Source organism: Chinchilla lanigera, unplaced genomic scaffold (genome assembly GCF_000276665.1).
Source record: "Chinchilla lanigera isolate Chin_1 unplaced genomic scaffold, ChiLan1.0 scaffold00028, whole genome shotgun sequence".
NCBI classification, from domain to species: Eukaryota; Metazoa; Chordata; class Mammalia; order Rodentia; family Chinchillidae; genus Chinchilla; species Chinchilla lanigera.
Genome location: NW_004955429.1, coordinates 7,040,697 through 7,056,134, shown reverse-complemented (window position 1 = coordinate 7,056,134; position 15,438 = coordinate 7,040,697). Strand labels below are relative to the sequence as shown.

At 37.2% G+C, this 15,438-nt stretch overlaps 1 protein-coding gene across 5 annotated transcripts in view; it reads left to right on the top strand.

The window, feature by feature from the left end:
• Positions 1-15,438, top strand: part of Mllt10 (myeloid/lymphoid or mixed-lineage leukemia; translocated to, 10) — a gene marked incomplete at its 5' end in the record, with an annotated part of 164,656 nt that overhangs the window by 107,854 nt on the left and 41,364 nt on the right. For 4 of the 5 annotated variants that reach the window (XM_013515401.1, XM_013515400.1, XM_013515399.1 and 1 more), the window contains 2 exon segments: positions 5,502-5,546; positions 6,326-6,358. In XM_013515401.1, coding sequence (XP_013370855.1) covers positions 5,502-5,546; positions 6,326-6,358 — 78 coding nt within the window. 5 annotated transcript variants of the gene reach the window in all.

Below are 15,438 nucleotides of genomic sequence, written 5' to 3'. Positions count from 1 at the left end.
TTTCGTCACACCTGGGTTGCCTTGAGTTTTTTTCATATTTTATTTTTTTTCTTAGTACTTTTTTGTTGGTGGTGTTGAGACAAGGTCTCACTGTGTAGCCCAGGCTGGCCTTGAACTCATGGTGATCCTCCGGTGCTGGGATTACAGGCATGCTTCACCACTCCCGGCTCTTAATGCATGTTCACAGTACATAATGATCACATTCATCATGGGTGAATGTGTACGTGTACATAGCACATCTTAATTTTTTTCCCCTTATCCCTCCCTTTTCTCTAACCCTTCTTCCCCTCCACATTTGCAAAAATTCTATTTCCACTTTGTTTTTTCTTTACCACTGCCCCATCTCTTGTTCCCTTTCCCATTTGAACAAGTTCTTGCTATTTTCTAGTATCTCTATCCTGTTTCACTTCTTCTTTATACATTGGATTTCTCACACAAATGAAGTAATACAGTGTTTAAATTTGTGTCCCTGAGCTGAGCTTGGTGGTGCATGCCTGTAATCCTAACACTCAGGAGGCTAACGCAGGAGGATCACTGTGAGTTCAGGGCCAGCCTGAACTACATGGTGAGACCCTGTCTCAAACGAACAAATGAACAAACAAGCAAATAAATAAATTTGTGTCCCTGCTTTATTTCACTTAAGATTACAGTCTCGAGATGCATTCATTTATCTAAAAATGCCTCCAAGTTTAACCTTCTTTATGGCAGAGTAGTACTCCATTGTATATAAATATCACATTTTCTCTATCCATTCATTTGTTGGTGGACGTATAGGCTGCTTCCAAGATTTAGCTATTATGAATTGTACTGTTATAAATGTGAATGTGCATGGATCACTTTGATGTGATGTCTTTAAATCTTTGGGGAAGATACCTAGGAGAATAGCTGAGTCAACTGGAACCTTTCAGTTTTTTGAGGAATCTGCATACTGTTTTGTGTAATGGTTGTACCAGTTTACACCTCCTGTCCTCCCTCTCATCTCACCAACATGTGTTATTGGTTACTTTCATAATGATAGCCATTCTTTTGGCAGTAAGATGGAATCTCAGTGTTGGTTTAATTTGCATTTCTTGAATGGCCATTTTTGGATTGGGTCTTTACAGTTGAGGGGTCTAATTTTGGCTTGAATTTTTTTTGGATGGGTGGTGCTGGGGATGGAACCCAGGGCCTTGTGGATGCAAGGCAAGTACTCTACCACTGGGCCACATTCCCAGCCCAGGCTTGAATTTTTGATCCTTCTGCGTCACCTTCTGAATATCTGGGATTATAGGCTAATGTCACCACACTTGGCATTAGAATCAGGTTCTAGTAGTACGGTTCTTGAAATTATTAAAACTATGAGTTTTAATAGTAATGAAAATTCTCTGGTGACATGTTTAACTTGTAGCAGGGTATAGATATTTGTTCTAGTAACTACAGATCTAATTAGAACAAAAATTTGATTAGATAAGGAAGTTTTATTGGATCAAGGGTTTGGATTGTAAGATTTTTATTTTGAATTGAAATACATCCTGATAAACGGCCTAGTACTTCACAGTCAGTTACACAGACGAGCTCAGGCATGTTCAAGGTGGTATGGCCATAGATCAGTGGTGGCAAATGTAGCTGTTTGTATCATTGAAAACTCTAAAAGATTTGCATCACTGCTGGACTTAGAGTTAGTTATACAGAATGCAAAATTAATGTTTTGAATGACTACTACAGATTGTAAATTTTTGGCTTATAGATTATATTAAACTTTTGGGCCAGGCATGGTGAGGTACACCTGTAATCCCAGCACTTTGGGAGGCTGAGGCAGGCAGATCGCTGTGAGTTCGAGTCCAGCCTGGGCTACAAAGTGAATTCAAGGGCAGCCTGTACTGCATAGTGAGACCCTGTCTCAAAAAGACTTAAAAGAATTTGGCAAGTCAGAAGTAGATTTAAAGTGAAGCTCTATTAAACTTTTGATTCAGTTCTTTCCTATATATACCTTTTGGGATTTTCTTTCCTATTTATCTTCACATTATAAGAATGTATGATATACTAAAGCGAAAGTTTGACAACGTATTTTTCTTCAAAACTAAAAAAATTCATGGTTTAACATTACCTTTTTCTTTTCTTTCCTTGGGTACTAGGGATCTAATCCAGGTCATTTGCACTGAGCTGCATCCCCACCCTTTCTAATTTTTATCTTGTTTGTTTTGTTTGTTTGTCTTTTTGAGACAGGGTCTCACTATGCTGTTCAGGCTGGCCTTGAGTACAGTTTGTAGCCCAGGCTGGTCTCGAACTTGTAACGATCCTCCTTCCTCAGCCTTCCGAGTGCTGGGATTACAGGTATGCACCACCATGCCCGGCTTATGGTTCCCCATTTAAAAAACTCTGTCTCAAATTTTTAAATATAATGCTGCCTGCCATACCATTCCTGATATAAAATTCATGGAAACCTGTTTCAGTGCTGAGATTCCTTAGAGGTGATAAATGTGCTATAAAGGGAGACGTCAGAAAGATTCTTTGGTGGTGGTCAGTTTCAGAGAGATAAGTTGTTTAACATGAATGGATCACTTCCAGAGAAGCCCCCCCCCCCTTTAATTTGAATTTATATCCATCGATGATTTCTTACTAAACAGAACTCTGTGTCATTTATATCTTATAGCTTGATAAAATGAGATTGAGATGTTTCTCTGATAAAATATTTCCATTAATGCTAGTGATTTGTAAAAAATAAAAACTATAAAGGTACTAATACTAGTATAATAAACTGTTAATAATAGAGTTACTAAGAAAGTCTTGTAGAGTGCAAGAAAGTACATTTAGTAAGTATATCATAAGTATTTCTTAAGTGATTCAGGTTCATAACTGTGTACCTTGATTATCTGAGGTCATTAATGAAATTGTACAAAATGTTGTATACTGCGGAGACGAGGTTGCTCTTTAGAATTTGTTCATTTGGAAAACCCTCTGTGGTTTGTTTATTTGTTTGTTTATTTATTTATTTATTGTTTTTTGAAACAGGGTCTTGTGAGTCAGGCTGGCCTTTAAACTCTATGTAACTCAATCTGGCCTCAAATTTGTGGCAGTCCTCTTGCCTCAGCCTCCTGAGTGCTGTTTTGGTCTTTGACAAGTTGAGTATTTGTTGGCCTTGTATTGTGGCTATATTTCTATAGAAGTGCTAGGTGAAAGATCAGAATAGCTATATTCCAGTTTTTTTCTCACTGAGGAAATCTTTCTTTTCACCACCATTCCAAACAGTTGTTATACCATTTGTCTATAATGTGCTATGTCAGTCTCTTTAGTGGCTGCCTATGGCTGTAAATCTTACCAATTATGTTAGATTTGTTAACTAATCATTAAAAGTGGAAAATTTCCCAGTTTGTCTCATCTTAGGTGTCCTTTCTGTTGTTTCTAGATTCTTCTAAACTGGACTGTGTGGGTTTTTAAAGCAGCACCTAGCTTTGTTTAACATTACAGTGCTGGCTTGTGCCTTGCTTTGTCTCTCTACACTACTAAGACACTCGGGGTGGAACCACAACTGAATAGACTTTTGAGGCCTATAGGTGGCTACCTATATGAGTACTGTAGGGGTTTCTTGGGAGGCTCTGTTCTGCATACAGTTCCTGGTTGGCATGTTTTGGGTTAATATGCAGGGAATTTCCAGCTAGCCCTCCTGGCAATACATTTTTGCCTACAGTTTTATCCTCAAAGGAACCCAGTCTTTGCAGTAAGCCAGGGCCTTTGAGTCACAGTCTTGGTCCAGGTTTCATCAGTTCTTTTTCTTTCCCTTACAATACCATATAGAAATTTATTTACCACATTCTCGGCAGATTCTATTCTGCAGTGTTTTGTTGTTTTAGGTCAGTGTCTGTTTTCCTCATTGGGTGGAATGAAGAAATCAGAGTAATACTATTTATTGTCTTCACAAAAATAAAGTTTACAAAGATGTGAACTGGGTGTAGTTTAATGACTTTTTAAATTTTATTCTTCTATAAATCATAATGGATTTGTTCACGTATGTATATCATCATTTTAAATTTGTAATTTCACACTAGGGAGACAATACAATGTTTACACATGCGGGTCTGATTTATTTCACTTATGAGTATGGTCTCGAGTTGCACCCATTTATCTATAAAAGCCTTGAGTTTGTCTTTCTTTATAGCTGAGTAATACTCCATTGTATAAAAATACCACATCTTTTTTTTATCCATTCCTCAGTTGATGGGCATTTGTGTTGTCTCCAAGATTTAGCTATGACAAATTGCACTGCTATAAACATGGGTACACATACATCGCTGTGGTATGATGTTTTCAGTTCTTCTGGGAAAATAACCAGAAGGAGAACAGCTGGGTTGAGTGGGACCTCTGATCCTAGTTTTTTGAGGAATCTCTACACTGATTTCCACAGTATTATACCAGTCTATACTCGCACCAACAGTAGAGAAGAGTTCTTCCCCCCCCCCCCCCCCCGCAGTCCCTCCAGCATTTGTTATTGGTTGATTTCCTGATGATAGCCGTTCTTTGTGGGGTGGGAAGATAGAGTAATTAAAATCTGAAAGGTACAATAGATACTGTGAAAGGGAAAGAAACTGCTCACAAGGAAAGAATAACTGGGATGAGGGAAAGGAGAAAAGGAAGGGAACACACACACACACACACACACACACAGGATAGCTAAGATAATTGTACTGCTGATTTCTGTTGGCTTATTGAAAGGAACAGTTAATGCTTATATCTGGTAATCTGAACAACGAATTTGAAGACAACAGTATGCAATATAATAAGCATTGTTGAATTCCTACCATCTTGTTTTATGAAATTGTGTATCATTTCTAATGTTCATTATTATTATTTTTTATTCTCTTAAAAATAAATTTAAAAAAATTATAACTTCTATGCTTGGTGAGATGGCACATGCCTGCAATCTCAGCACTCAGGAGGTTGAGGCAGGAGAATTGCTTCAAGTTTGAAGCCAGCCTGGGCTCCATAATGAGTTCAAGCCCAGCCTGAACTACCTGGCAAGACCCTTACACCCCTATTAAATGTTGTAAATTTTGTTTTAAAACTTATTCCTAATACTAATATATTTTGGTTTTTTGAGATAGGGTCTTGGTTTTAGTTCAGGCTGGCCTTAAACTTACTATGTAGTCTAAGATAGCTTTGAATTTTGTGATTCTCTTGCATGCTGGGATTACAGGCGTGCACCACTGCGCCCAGCTGCTCCGTCTTATTAATGAAGCTTTGTGTTCTTATACATTTGTTCTGCAAATTCTGTTGCAAGCCCTTAGGTCTTCTCCTCGTTCTGTACATACACACATACATTCTCATGCCATCCCATTAAGAGTTGAGACAGTTCCCTGATGGATGTACAGTTCTCCTCCTGCTACTCATATCCCAGCTGTTCAGACGATAGTTCGGCCCAGTCAGCTACACTTTAAGGTGGATTCTCTGTCATTTTTCTAACCTCTTTTTCTTGCCGGGGTCATGACAATTTCTTTGCTGACATTCTTTCTCTTCTCTTCCAACAGAAATTTCCACACAGTATCGGCATGATGGAGCTTGTCCAACAACGAGTAAGTTGTCCAACTGGGCTGGTAATTTGGGCTTTTTATTCTTTCTTTAGTGCCTTTTCTAATATATTATGCCAAAATGCAGCCTATTCCTAATTGAATAGATTTCTTTCTCCTACAAAGATATTAACATACTGCTTTGTCTTGTGTTGAGGATCTGTGTTATTGTCAGATTATGGGCAAACTGTATAACCATTATTGGCCTTTTAGTATAGCTCTTCCATTTTAGAATTGTGACTTCTGTTCCTTGAGGTAATATTTTCAGTATTTTGGTTTCCATTATCTTAATGTTAATTTTTCAATATTTGTATATTGCTATTAGGTAGTTTTCTTGCTTAGCTCTCTATGTATATTGAGACCTGTATTGAAGTCTAGGAAATGAGAATGTTTGAAAGTGTTAGATGATAGATAGTGTTGGTTTTTTCTTTTGAAGAAATATTGTTGAGTGTATCCTAAGGTAAATTTAGAACTATTTGTAGAACTACACCCTGTAGAGACTCACTTTTACCAAGAAATTGTGTAGATTACTAAGTGTCTTTTAAGAAATAATTAAAAAATATATAAAGCAGATGATTTATTTAGTAGGTAATAGTGTATATTGGCAAATGGAGTACAACATTTAGAAATTTATACTATGTAAGTGAAGCTTGTAGTTGCAGTAGTTAAAGCATTAATACCTGACTTACTGAAATTTTATTATGCTGATTCAACCTATGCCATTGTATTTCTTTCTGTGTTTGAGAATGATCTTAACCTGAAGTCCTTTTTTCCTTACTTAAAAGCTTTCTCAGAGTTGCTGAATGCAATACACAATGGTAAGTTTTATTGGAATCTTCTCTGGTGGTTCATTAATCACAACAAAAGTTGCCAGTTGAAAGCTAGCATGTTCTGTTGATTAGATGAAATCAAGTGCTGCAGTGAGTCAGTCCTTCCGCACCTCAATGAAAACTTGGTAGACGGACTACAAGAGGGGATTATAGGTCTGTCAGTTTGGCTTTATTGTCTCTTTGTGAAGCAGAATGTTAAGTGTTGTTCTGTTTCTGAAAGTCTTCCTAAGTTTGCAAATGCATTCTGTAGTTCTCTTGAGCTCTCTTGCCACTGTACTTAGCTCTTAGTCCCTACGTGAAGAATTTGCTAGTTGGAGTATGAGTTTGATTTTTTAAAGTTTTAGTTTATTAATGTATTGAACACATAATTTTACTTTTACATTTCATTTAATGAGTAGGTGGAAAATAGCTTCTTAAATTACACCTACCTTGGAGCCAGGTGTTACAGTGGAATTGCATTTCTTGCTGTGTTGGATTGTGAATCACTGTGTAAGGCAAATGCTACCAGTTTTCACTTGTGCATTGTAATTAAAATGAAGAACATTCTTTTAAAAATGTGAGGATGTCTTCAGTTTTTCCAAGAAATTCCTTAATCCTTGGATCTTCAGAAATATTCCTTTGAGCTTGCTGTTACCTTTGATTTGTGCAATATTTACATATATGCTCTTCAACTTTATGAAACTTTGCCTCTTTTGCCAACATAGTTTAGCTTGTCGTTGACTTGCAGTATGTTTGTATTACTGTATATTGTCAGATGTTGGCAGCATTGGCTGTAGTAGGAGCTCAGTGGCATCATGACCAAGCTTAGATAGATGCGCTCCCGTGGCCTTAGCGGGTGGTCAAGATGCGCACCTTGTAGATGTGTAGATGTGAAACAGTCACTCTCCTCTTGCCCATCTTGCCATCTGAAAGTGTGCACCTTGTCCTTCTCTTACAGAGGAAGCTTTCAGTTCTTCACCAGTACGGAAGCCATTAGCTATAGGTTTGGCTTAGATGCCCTTTATTAGGTTGAGAAAACTTGATTACTGATAGAGAATGTTTTAGGTCTTTCAGTGTTTGTGTTGTCTTTTGTCATTTTTTGTAGTTGTGTGTTTGCCATTTCATCTATATTGCTTACTTAGTTGGCATACATTTATTCATAGTATTGTTTTACAACTTTTCATTTTGGTAAGGGTAGTATTAATCCATTTTATTATCAATTTATAGAACATTGAGTCTCTTAAGTCTAATTGATGGTTTGTTAATTTTGTTGATCTTTCAAAGAACCAATGGGTTTGTTCATTTATCGTTTTCCTAATTTTTACTTTATCTCTGCTCTAATGTTATGTTAGTTTCTTCTTCTTACATTGATTTAGTTTGTTGTTCCTCTAGTTCTGTAAGGTCAGAGGTAGGTTACTGATTTGAGATTTTTTTTCTTTCTTTCTGAAAGTAGGCCTTTACAGCTACACATTTCTTTTCCTTTTTTTTTTTTTTTTTTTTGACAGGGTCTTGCTATGCAGTTTAGACTGGCCTTGAGTTCACTCTGTAGCCCAGGTTAGTCTCAAACTCACAGAGATCCTCCTGTCTCAGCCTCCCAAATGCTGGGATTACAGGTGTGTACCACTGCACGTGGCTATAGCTACACATTTCTGAGATTATCTCGTATTTTATAATTTCCTTGGCTACTTTTTAATTATTTTTCCCCTACTATTTTCTTCTTTTACTTTCTATCCCAAGCATATTCCATTGGAAAAAAACCTTATACCTGCGTTTAGCTTCAAATGTCACCTATGTTTGATATATTCAGTGTTCATTAGTCTGTGCCTCCTAGGCATTTCTCTCAAGTTCCAGACTCCTATTTCCAAAAGCCAAATAAATTTTAGTTTGTACAGTCCTAGTTTTAATTCTGCTTTTTTTTGTGTCCCTTTCTCTACATGCTTCTCAGTCACCTAAACCAAACTTATACTAGGAAGTTAACTTAAATTCTCACCTCTCATTTCCTTGATGATCATTTTTTAGAAAAGATTTTCCCTTTGCTTTATCAGTTCACTCTTTTTTTACTTTTTTCCCTTTTTATTTCTGTGTGATTCTTGGTCAAGTCTTACATATTGTGTCAGCTGAACTTTGCCTTTATTATATAAAGGTCTTCACCTTTGCTGTGTTGTCCTGTCCCTTCTTTAGATGCTGCCAGAATTGATAGCTTATCTAATATGCAGACAGCTGTGTCACACTTTCCTATATAATCTTCTGGTACTTAGGGAATAAAATTCATAACCCTTAACACAGCATATGGAATTTTTCATATCTCTTACCTGACTCTTCAGTTTCATCTCTCCCTCCAAATTCACACTGCATCCATGTAATCTACTTGTAGTTTACTGATATACTATACTAGTAACTGCAAGATACGAAACCTAAGCTTTGGTTATATCTGCTCTGTGGCCTTCTGACCTTTTGTGACTAGTAAAAGTTTTTTTTTTTTTCCTCTTTTATTTTTTATCTCTTGGTGGAACTGGGGATTGAACCCATGAAACAAAGTACAATTTTATCTCCTACAAAGTTTATTTTGACTCCTTTTGATAGTGACACACTCTTTTAAAAATACTTCTGGATTCTTTTTTTTTGGTTTTTTTTTCCGGTACCGGGAATCGAACTCATACCTTGTGCTTGCCAGGCAGGCACTGTGCCGCTGAGCTAAATCCTCAGCCCCTACTTCTAGATTCTTATTTATGGTGTTCTAGTACTTTCTCCAGTCTGTCTCTTAATATTTTTCCAAACAATCATTTATGTTTCCATGATGTATATATTAGTCATATTTATCATGTGAAATTTGAAAAAAGTACTTCTTAAAAGACAGTTGAGATTCCTCCTTTCTTCATTACTCTTTTCTACAAAATTTTATAAAATAAAAATTTACTGCTTCACTGAAACAGTTTCATTGTTCTGAAGAAACAAATAAAAGTATAATACTGTGTGAACAGTCACAGATATTGAGGTTTAAGTAGACACCTTGATCCTTCTTTTTGTGACTTTTTTTCTTTTTCTTTTTTTTTTTTTTTTTTTTGAGACAGGGCCTTAATGTGTTGTCCAGCCTGGGCTTGAACTCACTGTGTAGCCCAGGCTGGCCTTGAATTCATGGCAGTCTTCTTGCCTCAGCCTCCAAGTCCTTGGATTACAGGTGTACACCACCACACTAGGCCTTTGACTCTTAATGGTAATTGTTCTTTAGAACAATAGCAATACAAAGAAAAAGGCAGAGTGTGATAAATTTTATATGAGAAGAGAAATTTAGGGAACTTAAAAGCAAAGAAATAATATTAACATTAAAGCTAGATGTGGTGCTGCATGCCTATAACATTATTGACCTGCAAAGGAAAACAAGGAGAGATATAAAAATCTTTTAGAAGAATTGTTGACTTACTTTAAGGCAGTTTGGAAAGACAAATTAGTCATTTAAGTAAATTTTAAAGAAAAAAATCACAGAGGGTGAACTTTAGATGCCTAGGAAGTATTTCTTTTTTGGGGGTGCTTTGGAACTATGCAGTATGATTAAGAGAATATACAGACTTTAGGGGCTGGGGGTTTAGCTCAGCGGCACAGCGCCTGGCGATTTCTGGTACCGGAAAAAAACCCAAGCCACCCCTCCCCACCACCCGCCAAAAAAAAAAGAATTCAGGCTCTTAATCTGTAAAGTAAGTTTAACTTCTTTGCTTCTCTTAGTAGATATATTTATAATGCTTATAATTGTTATAAAATAAATAATAGCTTAGAAATATGATAGTTGAGTCTTATTGTCCAGTTAAAAAGTAGTGTATCATTCTAGTTTTCATTTTCTGGAAAATGATTTTGCTGTAGTGCTTTGTTGGTTGTGTAATAATTATTTACAGCGCTTTAGCTCAGTGGCAAAGCGCCTGCCTGGCAAGCGCAAGGTTGTGAGTTCAGTTCCCGGTACCGGAGAAAAAACCAAAAAAAAAAAAAAAAAAATTATTTACAGGTTTTTCTTCCTCACCAGACTATAAGCTCATTTACTATGGGGGTTGGGTTTTACTCATGTTTACCTCACTTTTTTTTTTTTTTTTTTTGAGACAGGGTCTTGCTATGTAGGTCAAGCTGACCTTGAATTCACTATTAGACCAGGCTGGTCTTGAACTCATCTCGATCCTCCTGCTTCAGCCTCCCAAGTGCTGGGATTACAGGCGTGGGCCACCACACCCGGCCATTTCTCGTAGACTCCCTGTAAATGTTGAACGAATGATTGTCATTTGCTACAGTCTTTGAATAAGTTTTATGATTCTTGTTTTTTTTTTTTTTTTTGGTACTGGGAATCGAACTTAGGACCTTGTGCTTGTCAAGCAGGCACTTGTGCCGCTGAGCTATATCCCCAGCCCATAGGATTCTTGTTTTTATATTATCTTATTTCTTTTTGTTTGTGTGTAGTTCAGGAGGCTGGCTTTGAACCCACTCTGTAGCCCAGGCTGGCCTTGAACTCCCAGCAATCCCCCTCCCTCAACCTCCTGAGTGCTGAGATTACAGGCATATGCCACCACACCAGGCAAGTTTTAGTATTCTTGATAATACATTCATTTTCACTGGGATTAAGTTTTGCATTAGCAGTCTTTCTTTCAGGGTAGTAACTAGGTTCTTTGCTGCAACAGTAGATCTATTTTATTTGTCTTAACATTTCTTACTTTGAAGCAATTTTGAAGTAGTAGACTGAAGTAGCTAAAGAACTTAGGTTTATTTTGACAGCAGTATATTGTGCTTGCCAGGCAGGTGCTGTGCCGCTGAGCTAAATCCCCAGCCCCCTTTTTTTTATTTTAAAGAGAAGAAAAACCCAATAAAAACAATACAGAATTTTAAAACAAGATGACAGGAAATTAACAATGGTTATTATAATGCATGTTGTTATCTTCAAAGTAGTTACACAGATTACCAGGTACAGGCATGTAAAATTGATCAAATAATATAAGCACTAATTATTCCTTTCAATTTACTAATAGAAATTTGTAGTACAATTATCTTAACTATCTTGTGTATATATATCTTTTTTTTTTTTTACCCCCTTCCTTCTTTTTTCTTTTCCCCTATCCTAGTTGTTCTTTCCTTTTGAGCAGTTTCTTTCCCTTTCACTGTATCTATTTTACCTTTTGGATCTTTTATTCTTTCAGTTTCTTACACTCACTCATTGAGGGAGACAACGCGATGTTTACACATGCGAGTCTGGTTTAGATTGCTGTTTGATTTTACTTATTATACATTTAAATTTCTGTTTAATTATGATAGTTCAGGTTTGTTATGACTATTATATTTTTTTGTTTGTTTTTGTTTTTTTCTGGTACTGGGAATCGAACTCACGACCTCGCGCTTGACAGGCAGGCACTGTGCTGCTGAGCTAAATCCCCAGCCCCTTGTTATGACTATTCTGATTAAACAAATCTCATTTGCTGAGGAGGTAAAGTAGTGTTAACCAGCTACTTGTATGTCTTCTGTAGGCTGGGTATAGTGTGCATGCTAATTCATTTTAGAGGTAGACGTTCTTCCTCAAGGGTAAGATCCTACTCAGGATTCTCAAGACTAGTGTGTAGGAAACTGGATCTTTGTTCTTCACCATGTGCCCCCTTTCTATTTCAAGAAAGCTTTTAATGAGTAGGAATCCTAAAAATAAGAGATGAACAGCCCTGCTGCAGAAGCGGGGCGCAGTCCACTGGGGATTTACTGTGTTGTAATGCAGTGTTACTGATGGTGTGGGGTGAGTTGCCACCTATGAAGAGCATGGAACTTGAGAACTATTGATCCAGGTCGGGGATACCTTTGAGAGCTTGCAGTGATACAGCCAGCCTGCTGTGGCACACGTGCCATAGGTTAGCCGCCATTGACTTAGGTCATTCTAGATCTAATTTTTCTCTTTAACCACATAACTTATTTTTCCTTCTTGGAGGAATGATTAAGGAGTGCTTTTATAGCAGGTTTCTATATTCTTACACTGTTAAGTTCCATCTTAGGATATTATAAATGCTAGACTTCGTTGTAATTATATAAATTGTGAATCACACCTAGGAAGGGATAATTGGGGCAGAAAAGGGATCCTAGGCCTCTGATGGGCGCAGTTTGGAATGAAACCCCAAGGAGAGCTACCTGAAAGAAAACAAGCCAGACTTCAGAATCGTCCTGTTGAATCATCACCTTAAAAAAAACAAAAAGAAAAGAAAAAATGTTTTTAATAGCAGTTTCAATGGGTAAGATATAGTTATAACTTCTTAAGGAAGTACATTTGAGGGACACAGAATAAACACATGATAAAATGGCATGAAGCTATGGGCAGAGTCATGGTTAAGCCTACGCAGGAAATAATTTGGTTGGTATTATACAACTTGCTAATATGTAGTGTGGCATATATTATAGATAAGATAGTAAGACTTTTTCCATTTCAGAGCATCCAAACTCCATTGTCACCATTTGTTCCTGGAAGATAAGCTTAACTGTGATAAAGACAGTAAGATACTAACATTTTGTTAGTGAGGCAGCCACTGAGGAAAAGTAGTATTTTTCATTATGCATGTTAACTGCTATAAAGCCAAATGGATTTACAAGTGTCACATTGAACTGTAAGAGTGGCAGGCCTGAAAATTCCTATTTAGGGAGGGAAGTAGCATAAATGGAAGTGAACTGTATGAGAATTTCTTCTGAATAAAGTATGGGACAATGCCTTTAATCTTTTATTTACAGTGCTTCTCATGACTTTATAAATTTACATAGGCTTGTGTTTTTCTGGAGTCTGTTGATTTCCCCTTTACCCTCAACTAATATCTAAGTTCCTCAATTTGTCATGGTAATTTTTAGGAACTGGTTGTTTTAAAAAGCCAGAATTAAAGTGTGTCTTTTCTTTAGATGGAGATGACAGTTGTACTCTTAATAAAGTGGGAACTTAAATTCAAAGGTATGCACCACACTCAAGTATGTTTCTAAAGGCACTAGTACTAAGTTAATCCTAGCCTAGCTTGGAAAGCTTCCCATAAAGAGTAGTATTAGATGTTTGTACTTACAAAAAATGATGCCTGAAAGGATTTGTTCATAATCTTGAATAGGAGATGGGATAAACTGTTACCATGTTCTTTTTTTGAGGAGGGGGGCGGAGACAGGGTCTTGCTGTGTAGTTCAGATTGACCTCAAACTTACTATTTAGCCCAGGGTGGCCTTGAACTCACAGCGATCCTCCTGCCTCAGTCTCTCCTTAGTGCTGGGATAACAGGTGTGCACCTACCTCCATACTCAGCCACCATTTCTTATTGTTCAGCGTATTTGGATTTGTCATATTGCTTTAAGATGTACTAGGTGTCAGGATTCCTAAAACTGCCACCTTTTAAGGGTAAGATATTAACATTTTAGGGACTCTGATAGCAGTTTGTACATATTTGATGAGAGAAGGAAGGAGACCTTATTGTATGATGTGTAAGAATTTTCTATTCTTTCATGTATTCCTCAGATACTTGAATCAGTGGACAATGAGCATGTATATTCTGAATTAGAGAACTGAATCCACTACTCTTTGCATCTGTTCTCCCTCAAATCCTTAGTTTTCATGTATGACAGCACTGATCTTACAGGTTGTGAGAACCTGCAGTATGAAACTTTCCTTCTTAAAACTCAGCCTCTTCCCATTTAATAAGCATATATTATGTTTGTTTGTTTTGTTTTTGTTTTTCTCCGGTACCGGGAACTGAACTCACGACCTTGCGCTTGCCAGGCAGGTGCTTTTGCCGCTGAGCTAAATCCCCAGCCCCCTAAGCATATATTATGTATGTGTGTGTTTTTTTCCAGACAGGGTCTCACTATGTAGCCCAGGCTTACCTCCTGCCTCAGCCTCTCAAGTGCTTTCTGTCTGTAAGATTCTCATTAGTTGCTTTGGGGAAATAAGTAAATATACTATAACTATCTGCCTCTGGGGAACATACAATCTAGAAGGAAAAGAAATGTTTAGTAATAGCTTCTTTTTAAGAGAGGGTCTTGTTTTGTAGTTCAGGTTGGCCTGGATGTCCAGCTTGTAAACAATTTTGAGGCATATCGTTCTAGCTTTTTTCATGATGTGCAGTAAAAAAGGAATTCAGAGTCAGGAAAAACTACTTTCTGTTGAAGGAATGGAGTGTCCAGAGAATGTGACATTTGACCTAAGGCTTAAAGAATGTGTAGAATTTAGCTCCTGATGGTAAGTTGCCCAGCCAAACTCCCCATCTCAGATACACAGTTAGTGAAAGCAGTGGCACAGAAATGTAGAGTGTAATGCAAGGCTGTGCAAAGGGACAGATATTGGTGATTTGAAAGGAAATATCTGACAAATAACAGCTTTAGCTACTAGGGCAGGAAATCAAAAGTAGTTGGTATTAGGAAAGAGACATTAAAACCCATTCTTTGAGTGTTCATCTGGCATATGAGATTAGAAAGTTTGTGCTGGAACAGGAAACCAAGTTGATTTTTGTTACAGACAAATACATTGAAGGCCTGCACAAGGGTCTCGGAGATCAGATTGTGAGAGGTGGAAGGAAGTACGCACTTAGAAGATCCGGTCGTAGGAGTGAGGGAGCTGAATGGCTGGAGCAGGGGAAGAGGACCTTCATTTTCCAGATCCTTAGCATGCATGCGTATGGATTTGTAATAGGGAGCTTGAACACAGCTGAGAAGTGTTGGTAAATGTGATAAAGGAAGAGACTGGATCAGATTTATTTTAAGATAGGGAAGTTGTAACAGGTAGAATGAAAGACTCTAGACAAATAAAGAATTAAGATCAAAAGAAGGGTGTTTGATGGACCAAGAATCTGGAACAGTGGGAAGAGATGAGACAGCAAGTAAAATATTCAGTCATCTTGAAAGGATGATAGAGGGAATAGCTGTGGCAACATTTAGTATTTTATTTTTGGGGTTCCAGGAATTGAATTCAGGACCTCATGCTTGCCAGGCAGGTGCTGTGCCATTGATCTGTATCCCTGGCCGCAACATTTAGTATTTTAAAACAAAACTTCATTCCTTAAAGAAAAAAAAAAGCCTCCATAATTTTGGTTTAGTGAAAGTTGAAATTAGTAGAAATTTTAAAAATA